A 23,963-nucleotide genomic window follows, 5' to 3' on the forward strand; every position below is an offset into this window, starting at 1 on the left:
ATTTAGGGAACTACTTTTTCCTGCTTTTTCTTGTTCTGTCCCTCAAATGATTCTTCACCTCCACTCAAATATCTGCTCTTGTGCTCTCTGTTGCCCATTCAGCACATCCAAGTTCATCTGTAAAAGCACAGCAACAAGCAAATTGTTTTCAGGGTATGATTAAAGAGTACTCTTTATGGGTTGTTTTTATTTTAGCCTCTGCACTCCAAGTATTGCATAGAAGCTCAGACGTTGGTACAAAGGCTTTAATAAATCTGGGTGCTAGACCATCCAACTAGCATGAGTGAAAAGGAGATGCCTCTTCCCCTGGTTGGCTAATGAATCTCCTCACTTGGGTACTGTAGAAGGCCATTAGATGTCCTCAAGCTTTTCAGATTTTTTTTTCAGTTTCCTGATTAAAGACTGTTTGAAAAATAGACCGACATTTCAAATTATTGAACATATTGAATTCACGGTGCGATTGTGTGAGATCTTAAAATATGTTTGCTTTTCCTCCAATATTTCAAAGTGTGTTCTTTTTTTTTTTTTTTTTTTTTTTTAAAGCTTTGAAAACAAGCATTGCCAAAGCCACTACCTAGGCACTCTTGTTTATAAAAATGAGATCTATTGGCTTTGCTAATGCTGTTTCAGTCAGTAATTTTGCACTTGTCTCTCTCACACACAAACGCACATAAATATTGACTCGCCCATGCGCATTTGAGAATTTAATGCTATAGTTCCTGAAAACACTGAAATAAGTAAATCTCATTTACCTGCGTCGCTCTATAATGCTGAACCTAGTGGCTTTGTCAGTGTTCGTTGTAGTTTGTGGTGTAAAACTGCTCATAGCCAGGCCATTTATGGTGTAGGTTGGAAAGATATTTTGACCACAATATGCTTTTGAAAGAGCAACCAATCCCTCCTTTTTGTGGTGGGAATATAATTGTGTATTGATGGTAAAGCTAGAAATGAAAAAGCACCTAAGGTATATAAACTCGAACTAGCGGTATAATAAAGTGCCCTGAAATGGGGCAGCTAGTTTCAGCCATGTATGTAGCTTTGAAACTCTTACTGCAAGAATTTTCTTGGAGTTTTGGGTAGTATGTGGTTCTACATGGTGAACCGAGGTATGCATTAAGGAGACTGGTGCATGTTGGATATTGTATAGATGCCTCATCTGTGCTAATACTTTTATCCAGAAAGCAAACCAGTACTTCTATCCATACTTATAGCACTGTAGAATAAATTATGGGAGATAGTATTTACAACACATACTGATGTATGTGGTCTCTGTTGGCTTTATTTTCGTTTGACCTCATTTGGTCTGCCTTTTCCTCTTGTTTTATTGAAGATCTCAGGATCCTGCATCTGCTTCTTCATCGACCACTGGTTCAGCTGTCTCTGCTGCCACCACAGCCTCCAACCCTGTGTCACAAACTTCCCCCGTTCAGCCATCTACCTCCACCAGCACCACGTCGAATGGTAGCAGTGGCTCTGCTGACAGTAGCAACAGCGCTGGGAGGAACAGTGGGACGACGACAACAGCGGCACCTAGCAATGGCACGCCAAGCAATCCACCGTCTATTCTTTGTGAGTATTTCCTATAATTTTCAGTAATGCAGAATAATTTTAGTGTTAAATTAAAAATAATACAAATTAAATTCTGCATCATATTGCCCTTACCTCGCCTTCTCTTTGCACATCTGTAGTTAATTCATAGAGGGCAATGTTTCTGTTCTGCTGTTATGTTGACAATAAATGTGTACTCTCTCCTGTATGAGCTCCGCAATGAATCGTGGCCAGAAAGTTGTTTTTTACTGCTAAACTTTTAAATATTGTGGCTGATCCATCCCTTGGTGCAGTAACTGAGTTCTGTTCACTGAGCTTTTCTAGGGTCGAGACTGTGTTAGCCATGCGCTCTTGCTCCCTAGACACTGTTCACTAAAAGGGCTTGGAGCCCACACATTGCTTACCATTTGTTAGCTGCAGTGTTGGCTTCACTGTCCTAATTGGACTGTCCGCACTTCCTGTTTTTTCTTTGGCGCATGAATCAAGCTCAGATTGATTCTTCTTAATTAGTGTCCTGCTGCTTGTGCTTCAATTGCAGTATTAATTGTATTGTTTTTTTCTTCCCTCAAGGGGGGAAAAAAAGTGGTGTGGTGTTGCCAGTGCTGGCCACATCATAGCACTTTTTTCTTGGACCATTTTGCTTAAACAGTATGCGTGGTGGACATTGATATGGCTTCGCCTGAATTTATGGAACTTTTGGGTAACCAGATTTTATATGGCCGTAACGTGCGTGGCACGGCACACTGTGCAGAGATGAAATGCAATGTCGCTCTGCCACTGACTTTCCTAAGGCGTACAGACTGACTAGCGGAAGTCGAGGTCTGGGCTTCCCTGCTTGGTGGGATCCCAGGTAACCTACTCTAATCCACTTCACTCTAAGCCACTGTAATCCTCTCCAATTCACTCCATTCTGATTAATTTCACTCTACTCTTATCCAGTCCACTCCCCTCAGCCACTTCATTCTCACCCACTCCACACTGACCCTCTGCTCTATTGTCCTCTACTCCGCTCTACACTTGTGTGGTTCCTATTATGATTATATGACCGCATGTTTTAGGGCGGCAGCATCACCTAATGCTGGAGACCGAGTGTAAGGAAATGCCTCCTTGGCATGGTTGCCCCCTGACTTTTTGCCTTTGCTGATGCTATGTTTACAATTGAAAGTGTGCTGAGGCCTGCTAACCAGGCCCCAGCACCAGTGTTCTTTCCCTAACCTGTACTTTTGTATCCACAATTGGCAGACCCTGGCATCCAGATAAGTCCCTTGTAACTGGTACTTCTAGTACCAAGGGCCCTGATGCCAAGGAAGGTCTCTAAGGGCTGCAGCATGTCTTATGCCACCCTGGAGACCTCTCACTCAGCACAGACACACTGCTTGCCAGCTTGTGTGTGCTAGTGAGGACAAAACGAGTAAGTCGACATGGCACTCCCCTCAGGGTGCCATGCCAGCCTCTCACTGCCTATGCAGTATAGGTAAGACACCCCTCTAGCAGGCCTTACAGCCCTAAGGCAGGGTGCACTATACCATAGGTGAGGGTACCAGTGCATGAGCATGGTACCCCTACAGTGTCTAAACAAAACCTTAGACATTGTAAGTGCAGGGTAGCCATAAGAGTATATGGTCTGGGAGTCTGTCAAACACGAACTCCACAGCACCATAATGGCTACACTGAAAACTGGGAAGTTTTGGTATCAAACTTCTCAGCACAATAAATGCACACTGATGCCAGTGTACATTTTATTGTAAAATACACCACAGAGGGCACCTTAGAGGTGCCCCCTGAAACTTAACCGACTATCTGTGTAGGCTGACTAGTTTTAGCAGCCTGCCACAAACCGAGACATGTTGCTGGCCCCATGGGGAGAGTGCCTTTGTCACTCTGAGGCCAGTAACAAAGCCTGCACTGGGTGGAGATGCTAACACCTCCCCCAGGCAGGAATTGTCACACCTGGCGGTGAGCCTCAAAGGTCACCTCCTTTGTGCCAACCCAGCAGGACACTCCAGCTAGTGGAGTTGCCCGCCCCCTCCGGCCAGGCCCCACTTTTGGCGGCAAGGCCGGAGAAAATAATGAGAAAAACAAGGAGGAGTCACTGGCCAGTCAGGACAGCCCCTAAGGTGTCCTGAGCTGAGGTGACTCTAACTTTTAGAAATCCTCCATCTTGCAGATGGAGGATTCCCCCAATAGGGTTAGGATTGTGACCCCCTCCCCTTGGGAGGAGGCACAAAGAGGGTGTACCCACCCTCAGGGCTAGTAGCCATTGGCTACTAACCCCCCAGACCTAAACACGCCCTTAAATTTAGTATTTAAGGGCTACCCTGAACCCTAGAAGATGAGATTCCTGCAACTACAAGAAGAAGGACTGCCTAGCTGAAAACCCCTGCAGTGGAAGACCAGAAGACGACAACTGCCTTGGCTCCAGAAACTCACCGGCCTGTCTCCTGCCTTCCAAAGATCCAGCTCCAGCGACGCCTTCCAAAGGGACCAGCGACCTCGACATCCTCTGAGGACTGCCCCTGCTTCGAAAAGACAAGAAACTCCCGAGGACAGCGGACCTGCTCCAAGAAAAGCTGCAAATTTGTTTCCAGCAGCTTTAAAGAACCCTGCAAGCTCCCCGCAAGAAGCGTGAGACTTGCAACACTGCACCCGGCGACCCCGACTCGGCTGGTGGCGATCCAACACCTCAGGAGGGACCCCAGGACTACTCTGATACTGTGAGTACCAAAACCTGTCCCCCCTGAGCCCCCACAGCGCCGCCTGCAGAGGGAATCCCGAGGCTTCCCCTGACCGCGACTCTTTGAACCTAAAGTCCCGACGCCTGGGAGAGACCCTGCACCCGCAGCCCCCAGGACCTGAAGGACCGGACTTTCACTGGAGAAGTGACCCCCAGGAGTCCCTCTCCCTTGCCCAAGTGGAGGTTTCCCCGAGGAACCCCCCCCTTGCCTGCCTGCAGCGCTGAAGAGATCCCGAGATCTCTCATAGACTAACATTGCGAACCCGACGCTTGTTTCTACACTGCACCCGGCCGCCCCCGCGCCGCTGAGGGTGAAATTTCTGTGTGGACTTGTGTCCCCCCCGGTGCCCTACAAAACCCCCCTGGTCTGCCCTCCGAAGACGCGGGTACTTACCTGCAAGCAGACCGGAACCGGGGCACCCCCTTCTCTCCATTCTAGCCTATGCGTTTTGGGCACCACTTTGAACTCTGCACCTGACCGGCCCTGAGCTGCTGGTGTGGTGACTTTGGGGTTGCTCTGAACCCCCAACGGTGGGCTACCTTGGACCAAGAACTAAGCCCTGTAAGTGTCTTACTTACCTGGTTAACCTAACAAATACTTACCTCCCCTAGGAACTGTGAAAATTGCACTAAGTGTCCACTTTTAAAACAGCTATTTGTGAATAACTTGAAAAGTATACATGCAATTTTGATGATTTGAAGTTCCTAAAGTACTTACCTGCAATACCTTTCGAATGAGATATTACATGTAGAATTTGAACCTGTGGTTCTTAAAATAAACTAAGAAAAGATATTTTTCTATACAAAAACCTATTGGCTGGATTTGTCTCTGAGTGTGTGTACCTCATTTATTGTCTATGTGTATGTACAACAAATGCTTAACACTACTCCTTGGATAAGCCTACTGCTCGACCACACTACCACAAAATAGAGCATTAGTATTATCTATTTTTACCACTATTTTACCTCTAAGGGGAACCCTTGGACTCTGTGCATACTATTCCTTACTTTGAAATAGTGCATACAGAGCCAACTTCCTACATTGGTGGATCAGCGGTGGGGTACAAGACTTTGCATTTGCTGGACTACTCAGCCAATACCTGATCACACGACAAATTCCAAAATTGTCATTAGAAATTCATTTTTGCAATTTGAAATTTTTCTAAATTCTTAAAAGTCCTGCTAGGGCCTTGTGTGTTAAGTCCCTGTTTAGCATTGTCTTTTAGAGTTTAAAAGTTTGTTAAAAGTTTGAAATTAGATTCTAGAAACAGTTTTAGATTCTTTAAAAAGTATTCCAACTCTTAGCAGAATAATGTCTGATACTTCCTACACCGAGTCAACTCTAAACCGTTTGGAAGCTATCAGCCTGACTCCTAGCTAGCCCACAGTGCCCACCCAACTCAAGAAAGGAGGAGGTGATTTGTGGCAACCTGAACCTGGCATTCTGACTCCTCAGGGAAGGCGTGGTGAACATATCGCACCCCTTTCACTCAGTTACTCAGTGCAAACTGAATTTTAGTGCATTTACTGAAGCAATTGTATCCTAGTATAAAAAGCATGAGCTGCGATAATGAGGCAGATAAAACATAGTACAGTAATCATTATTACAATCAGTGTAAAGATGGTAAACAACCCAACCATATTGTATGTTTCTAGAGAGGCTAGAGATTCTTTCCTGCTCCCTATGTCTAGCTCTGAGAGCATAGCGGTGGTAACCCTTCTGCCTGTCCTGATCTAAGGGCGGAACCCTGACCGTATACCTAAATGTGATAGCAAGGGTCTGCCTGTTGTCGGGATGGCAGTCCTCTTCGGGAAGATGAAGACCCAGCATCAGGATCAGCGAAGCTGTCAGTGGAATGATATGCGTTACAGGGTGGCCATGACTGCAGTGCCCTAAAGAGTTCTAAGAACAGGCCTGACAAACTGACGTGTTTAATGAATAGGGACTGACTCCTGGTCGCCTGGAGTGACAATACGAGTTAGTATATCATGTGCCGTACAAGATAGCCTTGAGCAAAGACCAAAGTGCAGTGTGTGCAAAGGGCGGATAAAATGTGCTGGGTGAACAACAGTGTCTTCATGGAAAGAAGCAGTGATTAAAATGTAAAATCAGCGAGCTAAAAACTGTCAGTGCTAACACAATAAGAAATTAATAAAATGTTTTTTCATGTAAAAGGCACAGGCTACAGGCCTAGTGCTAAAATAAGGATGCCCAACCTAGGTGCTAAGAATCCTACAACATCCTTGCCAAAACAAACATGCAGAGTCTAGTACCTAAAACTAGTATTATGCTTATAAAACCTATTAAATCATGTAAAACTTTCAGCTAAAAAAGGAATACAAGCTATAAAATTGAACACAAAATATAAAGGCGTGACAAGTCAACAAGCAGAACAAGCCAGAGCATAAGGCCACATTGAAATAATGGCATTGTTTGGAGAAAAAATGATGCCAATTAAGTCATCAGAATCCTGCATGAGGTCATCAAATGTAGTAGTAGCGAGGTAATCCAGGATCTACCCCACTTCTACACACAAGAAGACTGCCAAAATTGCATTTGGAAAGTGAACGGAGCACACACGATCAGTAGTCTCAGCCATAACCGTAGCGGAGAAGGCAGCGTTCCGTGCTGTGCCAGATGTTCGAGCAACAGGAACCAAAGGGACTTGATCGATAGAGGCTAGCTCAAAGGAGGTGCCACGTAGTAACCGCAGTCTCCTTGAACAACTCCGACAATGAACTGTCATCAAGAACATCATCAGATTTATATCCACAGAAAGTACTTGTTACAAAGCAAGACACACTTAGAGTGCATGTTGAAAGAGCACCATAAGCAACAGAAAACAGGTTGCACAGAGCAGAATACTGGTCAGTTACAATGACCAGTCCTTATAAAGTTCTTTCAGCAGTGCAGCTTCAAAGTACTTTATCATGTGTTCATGACACAGTTAGGCTGGTGGGAGCTCCACCACTACTCTTGGTTGAGATAGGGCAGCCTTTGCAAATTAAAAGTAGTAGCAGCAGCAGGATACTGTCAGTGCAAAAAGACAAATGAAACCTCCAAAAACACTCGAGAAAAAAATTACTGAATGGCTGAAGGTATTACTCCAAAGGTAGTCTGGAATTTGCTTACAAATCCAGATCCGGCAGCCTTAAAAAAAAAAAAAACCAAAAAAAAAAAGTTCAATCCCTGTGGTGTTGGATACATTAAAATGCGACTTGTCAAATTTACCATAGTTTTTTGGTGAGTTCGTATTTAAAAAGGATTGTATCTCAGCAGAGGACCTTGCCACTTGCAGGTCATGTGTGTCAAGGGCAGATATGAGTGTCACATGTTTTTGAAAAGTAGTGGTTTTAGTCGGCTCAGCTTGTCGAGACTTACATTATAAGTAGCAATGTGAGGCCACAAATCTGCTACTTTCATCTCTTGTGTGGGAGGGAAAAGCACATTTCCACAAGAAGTCACTATTTGAGAATCAGAAATCGCATATGAGACACCTGCTCTCATCCCATAACAGCCTTGATCACTCGGCATCAAGTAACTCCCATTCGAGAGTAACTGAAATGCTGGGCGGATCACCGAGACGGGAATACCCTTCAAATAGCAAGCTGAGTTTGCTACTAATGCATTGCAAGCTCTGTGCAGTGCCACCTGCTTGCAAACCTTGGAATGGCTTACAGAAGTTTCACATTTGCTTTCAAAAACTCCCCTTGCACCAATAGCACCAGTGCTTAATTTGAGCCAGCGGTTGCCAGTGGGGGGCACCTGTACTTATTTTTGATGACTAGCACTTATGTTTTTTGAATTAGGCATTTACTGTGTGCATAAGACACATGAGAAAGATGGAAAACAACCAATTATTTCACTCCACATAGAGCCTTCAGTCACTCTCTTATTCCCCATTTGATAGGAGCAAACCTTTAGCCAATCCCAGTATCCATAATCCGGTATTATCCAATCTGACAAGTTGGTCTCAGTCTCATCCTAGACATGAATCCCTTTTGGAGGAAAGCATTAGCCAACCATACCACCGTATGTACCCCAACTACCTATCTAATTTCCTTTCGATGTTCAATAATAATATCACAGCCCAAGATGTAATTTGGCAAACAAAAAAAAAATCCATTTATTACATTCCCGACCTAACGTTAATTGACTCCGTAAGTCTCAATGTATTAGGAACATGCGGATCACCAATACAGGTGTCTAAATCCTGAAATAAAACAATCACATCAGACCACCAGGAACCGCACTCATTGCATAGCACTAATTCCCTCCAGTGGTCTCATTGTAATTGAAGCAAACAGACCACCAATCCTGGTGTCCAAAATCAGAAAATATCTAATCAGGTGGATATATGCAATTACCACCCCAGCTACCAATCCAGGAGACGGTTATCTGGTCCGATTGCCATATGTCTTATAACTACCAATCCTTCTCCATGTTAGCAAAAATTTCCATAGCCTGCGATGTAGTTTGGCAAACAAAATCACCAATTGCTGCCCTTGGTATAAAGCATATCATAATAATGGGAGCCAACATAGTACCCAAAATCTAACATCACAGTTCAAACAGCAGTAATCCACATATCCTCCCAGTAAACCAAAAATGGGCATATTAAATTGTCAAATTGATATAATGCCTACCATTCCTAATAAAGAAGCACAGCCTGAGTAACAATAAGTGTTCATCTCAATAAGATCAGAAACAAGAATTCCACCCATCATAAATTCCAAAATGCCAAAATAAATGATATATGGCATTTGGGCCACACATCTTCTATAAAATATCAGACCAATCTACATGGTTGCCAACCCGCACACCATAGTTATTATCTAAACAGATCAATTATTCTAAACCCTATTGCAAACAAATAATCCGGGAAGTTTTCCACTGTGTCCTTACTCCAATGCCACACGTCGAAATTCTAAATCTATAATGGAAGTCATGGAATACACAGTATTATTTTAAAAAATGCAGGTCGTTTTCTATGTTCGTTCCATGCCTCACAGTCCTTAATCAACTGATCCATTTAGTCTCCATATGTTACAGCCTAGGTTCTATGTGCCAACACCCCCACACCTTTCTCAATACGTTGTATCCCATGGGACCGGAAATGAAGTGCTCCCACATGACACTCCTTAGCGTGCTGTGCAAGCAGGGACCTTATATCATGGCTCTGAATTGCTCTTCAGTGTTCGTGTATATGTACTTGAAATACTTTCTTCGTACTTCCACCAATATTTTGGAACAAAAAAAGATGTTGGTATAAACAACAAATGTGCTGTTGCATTTGATAAACTGTTGGATGTGGTAAACCCTATTTGTGTTGTAACTAAAGTCACTTACTGCCCATATCACAAACACTACAACCACCACAAACACAGAATCCTTTTGGCGGGATTGGTAGCCATTTGTTGTTTGTGCTTAGGATCCAGGTAATTTCTCATTACCTTACCTCTTATACTCTGACCTCATCTGTACGTAATCACAGGTTTAGCCAAAATTACATCTGTCTCCCCAGGAACTCCCATCAGCAGGGACAAGTTTTTTTTGCAATATTCTGAAAAGTTTGTCATGGTCACGATTGAAAGTTGTCACCAAAGATAAACTCTTAGCACCTTCATTACGTTTGTTTAGGGACAAGACTGGAATTCCTGTCAGTTCTACATATTCTTCTCTCTGCTTGCATCAATAAATCTTCTTTGTATCCACGTGCACCCAGTCTTCTCTTCAAATCCATCAACCCAATATAACAAAATCCTGATTGTAACTACAACTCCTTTGAAGTCTTGTTGTTTCACCAAATGGAATTCCCCTTATCAAAGATTGGAGATGTGCACTATCAGCACTCAAAAGGGTGTGTTTGGTTGTTTATTTTGCGGTACAGCTTACTCTATATTCCATCATTCTCAACAAGTAACTCCGCATCCAGAAAATGTATCTTTTCTGAATTGCACTCCATCGTAAACCGAACGTTGTAAGGGTTGTCATTAAGATACTCCACATATTCCTTCAAGCTGTCGCTTGTGCTCGTCCAGATGATCAACATATCCTTAATGAAGCATCCCCAAAAATAAATATATTCCATCCGACTAGTTGCCGATGGATCCCAGGCAGGCCTCCTATCAAACCATCCCATAATTAGGGTGGCACGATGTAAACCTGGACCCCATCATTCTAGTTAGGTATGGTAGCGAAATTGTACGTTGCATTTAAAAAAAAAAAAACACTCTAGTAATTCACTGAAAAAATACATGGGAAGGTATGGTTAGGCGCTAAGGTCAGCGTAAACGTGATATTGTAAGCTAAAAAAAACACTGAAATTCACCCAGTATAGTTAACTTGAATAACGAACTCCTGCTTATGAGCTCACCTATTACATCACTCATGACAATTTCTACAACATCACTGATAACATCATTTATTACATCTGATATTACATTATGGCGTGAGGAAAGTTATAGTTAAGTTACTTATCACTGGTGAATGTCAATATTTTTTATTTTAAATGTTTCACTCAAATTCACCGCCTTCAGTTATGTCACTTTAACGTTTTTGTTTTTTTTTCCAATCTGTATCTGTGTGTGTGTGTGTGTGTGTGTGTGTGTGTGTGTGTGTGTGTGTGTATATACCGGAGTATATTTAACCAATGTTATCCAATATTGTCATTGGATGGTGCTTGTGATGACAATCCATGAAGCCGGAAGCAGAGTACAGTGTAAGTGTCACCAGAACCCCAGGTTGGCACTATTGGACCTTATTACAAGTTACCAGTTATGTTTTTTTTTCTCTGCTTGTTTATTTTGGTATAGTTATCTTGAAAAGACTGTTTTCCTCAAATTGCAGCTAATATTGGATCTAATTCCAATTAGAATATTTAGGTTTACCTCTCCTGAATAAATTGTCGATAAAACAATAGATAGCGTTGCGGGCTGAATGGATTTGTGTTTCTGTGGCTGCACCTTTTACCCCATAATTATGGATTTACTGTATTTGCCACATAATTTGCAAAACAATTCAGATTTTGAAAAAAAAGTATCTAGTTAAAATAGATGTGAGTAATACTGCCTGAGATTATGCGCATGCTTTGGATTTATTGCTGCATATTTGAGAAAAGGCTGCTGTCTAATTTGGTCTTCCATGTTACATATCCTGTGACAGTGGTAAATGTTTAGAGTCGTTGGGGAGCTGTTGATATGATGATGAAATCACATGGAACTGTGCAATATTTTCCATATTTCATGGGCTCTTGTGAAATATAGGTTTATATACAACTGTATTTTGATATGTAACTAATATATATGCACAGACACACACACACACATAACGTTTTGGGGGCCAGTGTATAACCTGTTTTTATTTGTGTATGCCTAGTGTTATCTGTTTATCTCTGCTTTCTCATTTGTTTGAACTGTGACTTCTATCTGTTTTTTTCAGCTGGCTTTGGTGGCATTTCTGGTCTGGGCAATCTTGGCATGGGCTCTGCTAACTTTATGGATCTACAGCAGCAGATGCAGCGGCAGCTCATGTCGAACCCGGAGATGCTGTCACAGATCATGGAGAACCCGTTGGTGCAGAACATGATGTCCAATCCAGATCTAATGAGGCAAATGATCATGGCCAACCCTCAGATGCAGCAGCTGATGGAGCGGAATCCTGAGATCAGCCACATGCTAAACAATCCAGAACTCATGAGGCAGGTATGTTTGAGACATGTATCCTGCAGTATTATACAAAGCTCATATGGGAGACTTTTTTCAGAAACTGAAGATCTTTCTGCTAATAATGGGACACATTCACAATTATAACTTTACTTAGCAATGGCGAAAGCTTTTCAAATCTTTATTGCTGTTATTTTAATCTTTCTTGTGTAGTACTATAAGCACCACTTCATTTCAAGCGGTTGCAAAATTATGATTATTTTCCATCAAGGGATTTTATCAGCATTCATAGACCTGTAAATATCTCTGCTGAAATGCTGAATCCTGAAGCAAAGTCTTACATTTCCATGCATGTCCGTTTTAATAATTCAGTTAAGCCAGGCAGTCATAAATCAAAGATTGGCTAAATTTATTGTTCCAGTAATGTGATTTATGAAGATTCATTTGCTGTGAAAGAGTGCAAGCTGATGCTGTCTCTTTAAGAACTACAACATGTGCTGTTCCATCATACATGAATTCAGACCATTTCTCCCCCCACTGAGTAAGAATTCCAAACACTGCTGGGTCTTCAAAGCCTCTGTTTACTGAAGACAGGGTGCATTGTTATAATTGTTAGAACCCTAGGCACAGTGTTATCAACATAGCTCTTGTGAAGGCGTCAAACCCCCCTCCCCCCCCCTCCAAAGTTGTAATTAACATCTCGGCTTCCACTAGCCTACAACCACCTTGTAGCCTTAAATTTGCTCCTCCATACTCTGTTTGGTCTAGTCTCAGGCATAGCACTTAGTGAAACAGTTACACATTTTTGTCTTCCCTTCGTGTCTAGGGGCGTTTGATTTGAGGTTTCCATTTTCTTTCATGATGCATCTTTTATTATAATTTTTTTTATTTTTTTTACCTTTTTCTTTTTACTTTGTCATAATGTACACTGGCTTGGACACATTTTGTTTCTATGATGGAAAGAGGTTGAAGAATGGTGATGGTGTACACATGGTCTCCTTTCAAGACCTCTGGCACCATGAAGGATTGTGAGATTTCTCTTTAAATAGGCAGATGTTCGGTTTAGGACAGTGAGGTAGGGTGCACTTAAAAAGCTATCCCATACTTAGGGCCTGATTCTAACTTTGGAGGACGGTGTTAAACCGTCCCAAAAGTGGCGGATATACCACCTACCGTATTACGAGTTCCATAGGATATAATGGACTCGTAATACGGTAGGTGGTATATCCGCCACTTTTGGGACGGTTTAACACCGTCCTCCAAAGTTAGAATCAGGCCCTTAGTCTCAGGCAAAGGCATGTGTCCTACTTCAAATTTAATGAGAAGGAGTAAACCTATCGATTTCCCAGAAAGGACATGTCTGACAACCCTGCGGGTTCGATCTCACAATCAAATTTTCTAACTCATTGAGGAGGTTGAAGTATATGATGAATGTTCTGCAAATTTGACCCACGATCTAGTGGTTTTAGGAGCGCAAATTTGATAAAATTGTAGTTTTGAGCCCTTTCATCCAGACAAGGAAGTAGCAGGATTTCATGCCTTTGTTCCTCTCGTGGTTTGGAAGAGGCTTAGCATGTTGACACCCTGAAATAACTGATCTGGGAGAAACGTCTTTGACTCCTTTGGGCAGAGCTAGGATTGGGAACCTGTAAATCTGATCTTTTATCATTTGGACACCGTATGTATGTATCAAGTCATTAATCTCATTATCTTCATGTCAATCCATGAGGTGGTGAGAAATGCTCCAGTGCCTCGGCTTGCTGTGCAATGAGGTTAGAACAGGCATCTTGCTCCTATTTCTAAGTGCTATGGTGGGAGACAGTGAGTCTTGGTAAGCAGAATCTTATCAGAAGCAGCCTAGGGCTAAAGGTTACCATTATGTGAGAATGACTGAAGTTTTTATTAGAAACATTGTTTGTTGCTGTATATACATGTCTGGGTGTATGAATTTGTTGGTGCAGGTCTTTGCTGTTCTTTTTATACTTAGTTTAGGGAATCTGATGCCTTTTCTTTAGCCCTACGGGTTTGAGAGGTGTTAAACATTGAAATTCTGATCTGTGTAGTGTTCAAAGAGGATAGATTTGAAGTATGGGTTTGGTATCTTAGGATTGAAGGACAATAGATATACCAGTATCTTGGCTTGCTGGCATTCCATGACAGAAAAAAGTGTAACTAGCCAGGGCTGTCTTTGCTTCATCAATTATTTTATGTAAGGTGGTTAAACATTCTTTATCGTCCTTATTGAGTATAGTGAGGTTCCATAATATGTATCCCATGCGAGCCCAATAGCGCAGAGGAATCTGAAAATCTCAGGGTTCTTCCCGGATCTAGCACCCCAAAATACTCTTTCTTCTGTCAGTCTTTTCCTCACGTAAAGCTGTAGAAATGGACTGCTGCTTATGCACGTTGGAAATGTTATACCATTTGAAACGGAGAATATCCATGCTAGAGGTCTATAGGTAAATAGCTTTTCCGTTATTGAAGATATAGTCTAGCATGTGCCATTTTGTGTACTAGCGAACAAAAATAATAATGACAAATTCTGCAAAATTATTCCAGGGTGCCTGCAATATGTTATCAATGAATTTATAATCTTACTGGGCCTAGTTCTTGCCGTAAAGAAAGGAGTATGGCATTTCTTAACATAAACCTTGACCACTCCGATGGATCAGTCTGCCATGTAATGCCATTTTTGGCATTGTACCTTTAGCAGTGTCTTCTAGAGGTAACACCTCAAAGCCCCATTCATGGTGATGTTTTTGTGCCCCTTAAGACATGATATGAATCATGTTGCCTCATAATGTGTAATTTGCAATATAAGTAGGTGGTCTACTAAAATTAAGTTAGGCCTGTTTACTCCTGTAGTAGTCTGGCTATGTGGGTTGGACACTTTCAGTCGACACCTAGGCACTAGAAGGAGAGAGCTAACCTGTAAATGGACTAAAGGAAAGAACATAAAAAAAAGTAAACATACTTTTGTTTTTAGACTAGAATACAAATATTTGATGTCTATTTGATAAGTACATCTGATAATTTATTGTATAGACTTTATTTATAGCTCCAGTGTTCTCTCACGGATAGGACTTATCTCCAGCTATACAGTTGAAGAGCTCTTCTTTGGTACTATTACTTACTGCAAGCCAATAAACTAGTATTTCACTAGAACGAGCCTGACTTAATCTATTGAGTAAGAGTCTTCAGTCACGAAAACTCTTAACTCATAAATTAACAGCATTTATCTCCAAATGATTGTTAATTGCTCAAACCTGGTTGCTTATTCCATGCTAAAGTGCATTACACATAGGAGACTTATTGATATGGGCATTTGGATGGCAAAGAGCATTAGAATGGGACCCAAACACTTGGGTGGAGTTCATTGGGCTATGAAAGTGGATAAATGGGGAGCCAAATCCGTACAGTTAGTTGTACTATTGCATTTCATGACCTAAATCTAATCCCTACATATTCCTTGTTCATAGATGCATGTGGGCCAAATGTCTAACAAACATCACCTAGACTCAGTTGCGGTCTGCATATTGCTCTTCAGCAGCTGCTATCCAGTCCTCTTACCATCCAAACCTCCTCACACTGTCGAAAGCTAGGCCATGTTAAGGAAACCGAATAATGTGATGTGCAAGGGCAAGATCTAGTCTCGGTGAATAAGTCTTCTCTAATCAATGGATAGGTCTGTTATGAAGATTGTGGCCGCTGTAGTATCTGAGCCATAAACCATAAGGATGCTTTTGTCATCATTTATTCGCAATTCTTGGCTAGTCTACCAAGTACATGGAATAACTTTATGATTGCTGTAGTCTCAGTGGTTGATCAAATCTGGCATATACTATTTTAACAGCTTTGGTCCTACTGGTTATAGTGGTTCATCCATTTTTCTCTAATCTGTTTTTCGAGGGTGGGTGAGAAGGTAACCATAGGCAAAGTTGTTTAAAATCGCAGCCCTCACCATCTATTCAAGCCAGATTATGTTTCTGTCTGTCCATCTCAGTCGACAGTTTCACTTATTCATGCTGTCAATGAGGTTGCATAACGGTCCCCTTTCAGTGAGTTTTCTCATTTCTGAAATGTTTCTTGGTCTGGACACACGTGACGCACCTCCATATGCTGCCCTCACTCGCAACATCAGTGGCCAATCAAGCTCTCCTAAGCTTCCTAATTAAACCTACCTCAGTGTAGCAGGTATTGCTTTGGCAGACTTTTTAGTTAAACCGTAAAATTAACAAACCTTTGTATTCTGTTTTTGCCCCTGCTCTGTTGGCCGTTCGCGTTGTATCTCCAGTTGCAAGGCATGTAGTAAATGGAACAGATCACATACCAGGGGCCAGGTTTCTTGGCTGCTTCTCGGGGATCACCGCTGATTATCGGGAACATTGAAGGACTCCACCACTTTGTATGACCCCAGAACACTTAAAGATATTTTTATCAATTCTTAAGCTTACCTAATAAAGTACTTGTCTGTTTTTTAAAGATGCTGAGTTGAACCTTAAAATTGACACTACGGAGTCAGCAGTTTTTTTGTTTTTTTAAACTAACATCTTTCTTTAAAAGTGTTAAAAAATAAATAAATAAAAACTGTATCATCCCTTTAAAGGGAAACAAGTTCTCTTTAACTTAATAACCCAGGCTGACCCTGCTGTCCAAGAGGGCCTGGCCGAGGTAGTTCACCATCACTCATATTTTCTGCTTTCTGTAGAAAGCATCCCAGAGCACTAGACTCTGACTTTTCGCATGTATTTCCGAATTACTCAGTTTTTCAAAACACCCAGCATCTTGTAGGTATAATCTCCCTATCACTATGCTTGTAAAAAGAAGCTGAAATAAAAATCACAAAATCCGATCACGCCTTCCCTATGCAAGAATAAACCTTGAAAAAGATCTACAACATGGTAGATGCTTGCACAACTCTCCCCACAAAGTCACCATTGCAGATTTCGACAGTAGATATCAATGGACTTTTCCATGAGGTTCATGATAGGAATTCCTGCATCAGCCCCCCCCTATTTCATGTTGCACAGCCACAACATCTGTTTTGTGACAAAAAACATACTATGGCATAGAGTTGCTACAAGACCGTGAATAAATTGGTTACCAGATAGGGGCCATCAGCTATTAATATTGAACACCCAGAAATGCTGTGCATTGGAAGTGTGTTTTCTGAACTTTTTCATCCTTGTCTGAACCTTGCCATGTTGGACAAAAGCTCTATTCTTCTATCAAAAGCACTGTATTCTGCCCCTGTAATATCCACCCCTTCCAATTGAGGCTGACTTTCTAATTTTTCCCAATGAATCCTTCATTTTAAAATAGTTACGTAAAAATAGTACTGGCATTCTGCAGTGTCAATGTTCAAAAAAGGGAAACAAAGCTTTTCCTCTCATGTGTTCTGCATTCTACACTTCAGTTAAACTATTCAGTGCTCTTCAACAGACTAAGGTGTCCCTTGATGGAAATTTAGGATTACAAATACGTATATGATCTTTGCATTGTGTTGTAGTTAAGATGACATATCAGGACTGGCAGTGTGGCTGCCTCCTTCTAGGTACGTGACCTATATCATACTCCTACTTAATTACCTAAGAGGTCATATGAAAAGACCTAAATCTGATATCTTCATGGCTGCATTGTCAATCACAATTATTATCGAATGTGTTCTTTGTGTCAGTCTCTGTCAACTTCACTATCTTAAAAGCACTGTAGAGTTATGCAGTAGCTATCCTGAACATTAAACAAGGGGACTTGTTTTTATTAGAGGAAAACAAACCAACACCTTTGTCCTATTACATCAGCATTTCGTTACAGTTTTAACTTAGTGTTCCCCACACCTTCCCACTTGGCGTGTAATAAGTGAAGCAAGTTTTTAGTACTGTCGATTGGGAGTCTAATTAGTACACATCCATTCCACATTTTTTTTGTTTTTTTCCACAGACGATGGAGCTGGCCCGCAACCCAGCAATGATGCAGGAGATGATGAGAAACCAGGACCGGGCTCTCAGCAACCTCGAGAGCATTCCTGGGGGCTACAATGCTCTGCGTAGGATGTATACTGACATTCAAGAGCCCATGTTCAGTGCCGCAAGAGAACAGGTACAAAGCAGAGTACGTGTAGTGGCCTCTTTATTGACTTGACTACAAAGTTTAATGGTCTGCTTTTGTGAGGTTGTGTTTGTGTGCGGTTGAATTGACTTCTAGAGATTTACCTTCCAATCTGCTTTTATACTGAATTGCTCTGCTCACTCATATCATAAAAAACAATGATAACCAAGAAAAAACCCTCAGAAGTTATATTTTTGCTGTTAAGTTTGCCTTTGATTAAAAGTGGGGTCACCAGACTTAGAACTTATTTCGTTCTCAACCACCTTAGAATAATATAATTAATCTTATGTACTCCTAGTCATTTATGTTCTTATTTAACTCTGGGCATTTGGAAGTGCTTGTTAGTGAAAGTGTCTGCTTTGATGATCCAGTTAACTGCCTGCACTATTGTCAGGTGTTCACTGCTTGTCTGTGGCATACGAGAAAACATGATGATGTCGAAAAATGGCATGCAGTGGGACAAATGGTGGAGGAACAACATTATTGGTTAGGATGGAGGTTTGATCGTAAGTAGGTAAAAATGTGGCTGTCTCAAGGAAACATGACAGCATTAGAACACTAATTTGCCAAGGTAAGCCCAGCTGTAAGGCATACAAATTGAGCCAAACTGATAAACTAGAATTTTATAAAATGGACAAAGTCACATGAACCAACAGCAGTGATTGGATGAGACCTAATAATCAAACCTGCACCTCTTGCACGATTGCACAATATACCATTACCCTTTCACGGAGCTACTCATACTCCAAGACATTCTTGGGGTGGTCAGGATGATCTTGCACCATGCCTACAAGATATTCACTCTTACAGGGGAATATGTGATTACTTTGTGTTCTGCTGTCTTGAAAAAACCACATTAGTGCATGAATGTGAACGTTGGATTAAAACATGGGAATAGATACTTGGGTCATGGATTGAATTCAGCATATGTTGCACATTTGCAAGAAACGTTATTACATATGTATGGAATAGGTACAATGTGACCTGTACAAAATATATAACACCCTTCATGAGGGCATATCAGTAATGTAATAAAATACAAATTAGAGATACAATGAATGAATGAATATTCAGCAGAGAAGTTCCAATAAAACATCTGTCATTCAGCATGGGGCATACGTGTTCTTTAAAAGGTGTGGGCTATGTTTGTTTTGATTTATGTTTATATAGCATCAGATTTGAGGGCTCATCTGTCTATTAGAAAAGTCCGGCCAGAGCAGCCTAAGTTTTTACTTAGTATGTCTTCGTCGAAACATGGGCACAAAATGTTGAAAGCCATTTCCTCGATTTAACATTTTTTTTGTATTTTAGTTCGGCAGCAATCCCTTTTCGGCATTGGGGGGGAACACAGATGGTTCTGCTGCTCCACCTTTGAGGACTGAGAACCGAGAGCCTTTACCCAATCCATGGAATCCTTCCTCACCTGCATCTCAAACACAGACCTCAGGCAGTGATGGTAGCACTGGCAATACAAGCCAGACTACACCCACAGTGTCAAATCCCCTCGGAATCAATGCTAGCAGTTTAGGGACTGGTAGGTATTAAGCATCCTTAACAGTTAAAATAAAAAGTCCATTTACCTGAATGCATTTAGTCTGTTATATTGATGTCCTCTTGCTTTTGAGCTGTTCTGCGGGTGAATGGTCCTTAAAATTTAAATCCTCCACTGAAGACCTTCCTGTTTATTCCTTACTATAGCATATTTAATGCAGGACACCTCCATTTCCATCCTTCATATGTCCTTTCACAGTCTTGATATCGTTACTGGCTGTCACACTCAACAGTCCCTTCCTACACCAGTGGATCTAATTTTAGAAACATTCTCATGCGCCCATGTATCCAGGCAATTGATGTAACGTATCTGTATATCTTGCTTAGCACGTGGGAGCTACTGTTTGTGACTACAGTGAGCAGACAAACTTTACTCCTTTTAGCGATACAGCAGGCAACTTCCAATGGCAGTTTAAATACAGTATTTGGTCAGCTTTTGAAAGAAACTTATCTTTTCTGGCTTGGCATTGAAAATGTGTAGTTGGACCCTCTGTAATTGAATCCTAGCTGGGAAAACTACTTGAAAGTATTACTTTGCCAGTTCACCGAGCACAGCCAATAGTTCCCACTTAGTAGGGACATGATGCCCTGCATCCTGTTGCTTTTTTAATGATTAATCTTGAATTCTGAGTTCAGGCTGCTGGTGGATGTTTCTTGACTAAGAAGCATTTACCTATTACCATATAATTACATCACAGTGCTCAGTTGCTCAAGATTTCATGATGCAACAGTACGGATGTTGTAACCGTGCCTGTCCTTAGGGGCTTAATGTAGGCAAGGAAAGTACACACATTCCTCTTGGGAATGAGTTCCCTTTCAGCTGCTGCTGCCCTGTCTTTTGTAGTTGGTTCTTGTATTATGGTAATTATATAACTTTTTCAACATTACAATAGTAATGTTGGTTGTTGTTTAACCAACTTGCTTTATATTAACGGAAGTACAAATAAGGTGTAAACAGCAAGCATTAAGTAAACTTCTGACTTCAGTTCCGAGACCTTACCTTATAAGACTAACACATTGTCCAGGCTGTGCAAAGGCTGCCAGTTTGTTTGGGAAAGTAAACTGAGATGGAAGCATCCGAGGAATGTACTTAAGTTTATCCCATAGAGGACTATTACCTATCTGCATTCTTCCAAAACTGCATTCTGCAAACTTTGATCTGCGTATCACACTATATTTTTAAACATTTCTTGTTTTTGAGGCTAGTGAATTGTGTTGCTGTGCTCGAGATGCCATATGTAGTTTCAGTACATAAACTAAGTGTGTAAACGGGTCTGCATTGTGAGGCACTAATATTTGAAGGTTGGGACTGTAAATATAACGTTTATATATTTAAATGCTTCTTTGAGATACGTTAATTGGGTTTCACTAAACATTGTCTGAAACAACGATTCCATAGTGGGTACAATAGGCAAATATGTTGTATTGGTTGTATAGTGTGCTGTATTGGAACAGATCAAAATATGGATTCTGGTAATTTACATCCTGCATAAATTCCTATAAAGAGTCTTCCAATTAGATACCTCTGAGGCTAATGTGTTCTATTTTTCTAGGACAATAACCCCTTTACTTGATGAAACTACTACCTTTAATTATTCTTGTGGATAAATGTGTCATTGAATAACATTGCATTGCTTTTTTAATATTTTTGTGAAATATTAATTTGTCCCCTCCTTACTACAACTTTGCCCTGTTGTCCATTTATTCAGGTTTGTTCAGCAGCCCAGAAATGCAAGGTGTTCTACAGCAGATTTCTGAAAACCCACAGCTGATGCAGAGTATGATTTCAGCCCCATACATGCGTAGCATGATGGAGAGTCTTGCGCAGAATCCAGATTATGCTGCACAGGTAATTCTTTGTTTTGGGTCAACCATCCTTAGACAGTCACGTGACAAGTGTAAATATTTAGCCAAACCGTTGTATCAGTAAACCCAAATGCTGTGCAGAGTCTAAGCAACCCTTCTGCAGCAGGTTAATACTGAATTCATACTGAACAAAGGTGACAATGGAGGAAGTTCTGCAAGTATACTTACTCCCTACTTACTCACAGAAATCAGAGTACCCCGGGTATGTGGACCTGTATAGGACATATTAAGCTAGTGTGATTTGTAGTTGATAGTTGAGTGTCCCTACCAACAGCCACATACGAGGTCTGGGGTCTTCAAGGTGTATTTTTTTCAAGGATGTTGAACTCTCAACCACCCATGGATGTCTTACTTCATCGTGGATGGACCCCTCACTTGTGTCAGCAGTGATGCCACAAGCAGATAAAAGCTTGAAAATGAGAGTTCTTGAGGGCATTTCTAGCCACCGGTTTGAAATTTTGTATGCTGTAGGCAGGACAGGATAAATGTTTATCTGAAGAGTAATTAATTTTAGGACCTTTGAATGTATCAGCGCCCAAGCATGAGTGTGTCATTCACACACCTCAGGCATTTGGTTTTCGGATAGTTCTTGTTTTTTAATAGTTATTGGCAGGGAATGGTCGACAGCTCTGAAATGCACTTCACCCTTTTGGGCTATTATTTTCCATTTTCACTTATCTTCCTGCAAGAGGCTTATGTTGTGTGTATGAGTTTTTTTTCAGCTGTAATTTACCTCTGCCTCCTTAAGAGTTTTATTTGCGGTTTGTCTGCCATTGATTACATATTGTAGCCAAGTTAGCCATTTTGTGCTTTATGGTCATGCCTTTATTTTTAGTTTGATTCTTTCTGAATGCTAAAATCAACCCTTTCAAGGGATAGATTTTGGTAGTTAGGTTGGTTACTAAATTCCTAGGTCTCTCTATCATCTAGACAGGTCAGCATTGTTACCTCACTCCCTCAAATCTCTGTTGCTCATCATAATTCTCAAAGCAGCCATAATCTTTATTTTACAGACTATATGGCAAGTGAAAGTCAACTGTACGGCTTTTTGTTTGCCTGCTCAACAAAGCCTCTGCCCCAATTAAAGATATGTGGTCTCTTCATATTGATAATGAACTCTCTGTACTGTAAACATTAAAACCCAGCTCTTTAGCTGTTCTGTCAACAGCACACATTGCACCAGCATTTATTAGATGTTAGGCACTGTGCTTTTGGGAGTTGATCAGAGCTATTCATGGCCTAAATGTTGATCACTCTGTTTAACATGCAAAATTGTGATAATTTAACTAGCAGTACTTGAAATTGTCTGTTATGTTTGAGAATTGGACCTTCCTTTCTGTGGATAAAGCTTCATGTTTCAACATTTGCGCAGTGTGGTTCATGCAGTCATGTGTCTTTAGGGCAGAAAGGCTGTTTTAATCCTTTTTGTTGCTGAAGTTTTAATGAGAGAAAAGGGAGAGTCCAGCCAGTTGACTTCCTAAGAATGCCGTATTCATAAGATGGTTGTGAGAACTCTAAACCGGAAGGCCTGGACTCTAAGCCTCCCAATAATTATAGTGCCAGATTAATTGTAGGTGAGTTCCCACTTCAAAGATTACTGAATAGTAAGCACAGTGCTTGAGTAATTGTTTATTACATAAGGAAAAAGAAATCAGTTCCATAAGTTTGTAGTCCAGTTAATTTATGACAGTCTTAGAACTGAAGTTAAGTTCCAAAAATCAGCAAAATAGCAATCCAATCAACTAGTGCCAGGGTTGAAAGAAAATCAAGTAGCCATATTCGATGGAGGAACAGCCAACACGTGTTTCGCCCCTTGAGCGGGTAGGCGGGGGCTTTCTCAAGGCTGTAGAAAATATATATGGACAAGATAAGTTACATGCCAAGCAAAAGTATTTCCAGATGGAAGGCATGCTATCCATGCAAGTCATGCAGGGCATGTTGTGCTCCCTCTCAGTGAAACCTATGACTATAAAAGTGTGGTTCATAGCAGATTCCCCAGTGAAAGTCAAGGGCTAGAATCGTAGGAAGAATATTGATTACTGTAGGACCATAAATGAAAATGGGAGAGTTCATTTTACTGCTCTTTGGTTTAAAGAAAAAACAAACGAAAAGAAAAGAACAAAGTGAAAAAAGTGAGAAGATAGTTATAATCCTTTTCTAGTGATGGGTAAGAAAGTGCAAGCTGGCACTCGCGTGATGTTACTTCGTGCTCCAGAAAGATGTGTGTGAGCAGATGCAATTCGAAACATCCTATGGAAAATGTTAGTGTGACAAAAATAGAAGACACAGAAAGATTGGTAACATACCCAGTTCAGAACGAAATGACAAACTTCTGGCATCAATTGTCGCTATTGTGAATAGGAATCTAAACATGAGAACAAGTTTTGAAAACTCTCTTATACAATCAGTATTTGCTAAAAAGCACAAAGAACTAAAGGCTCCCAGATATTTATGGTATCAAACTTGCCCCCTTTAGAACCATGTCACAAAT

At 41.1% G+C, this 23,963-nt stretch overlaps 1 protein-coding gene across 2 annotated transcripts in view; it reads left to right on the forward strand.

Moving 5' to 3' along the window:
- UBQLN4 (ubiquilin 4) overlaps positions 1–23,963 on the forward strand; it is a 59,652-nt gene that overhangs the window by 15,397 nt on the left and 20,292 nt on the right. The window contains exons 3-7 of one of the 2 annotated variants that reach the window (XM_069218027.1): positions 1,331–1,569; positions 11,724–11,986; positions 17,888–18,046; positions 19,367–19,589; positions 21,316–21,455. In XM_069218027.1, the coding sequence (XP_069074128.1) occupies positions 1,331–1,569; positions 11,724–11,986; positions 17,888–18,046; positions 19,367–19,589; positions 21,316–21,455 (1,024 nt within the window). Of the gene's footprint in view, positions 1–1,330; positions 1,570–11,723; positions 11,987–17,887; positions 18,059–19,366; positions 19,590–21,315; positions 21,456–23,963 lie in introns of both variants that reach the window. The other variant, XM_069218026.1, reaches the window with a different exon arrangement.

Source organism: Pleurodeles waltl, chromosome 12 (assembly GCF_031143425.1).
Source record: "Pleurodeles waltl isolate 20211129_DDA chromosome 12, aPleWal1.hap1.20221129, whole genome shotgun sequence".
NCBI classification, from domain to species: domain Eukaryota; kingdom Metazoa; phylum Chordata; class Amphibia; order Caudata; family Salamandridae; genus Pleurodeles; species Pleurodeles waltl.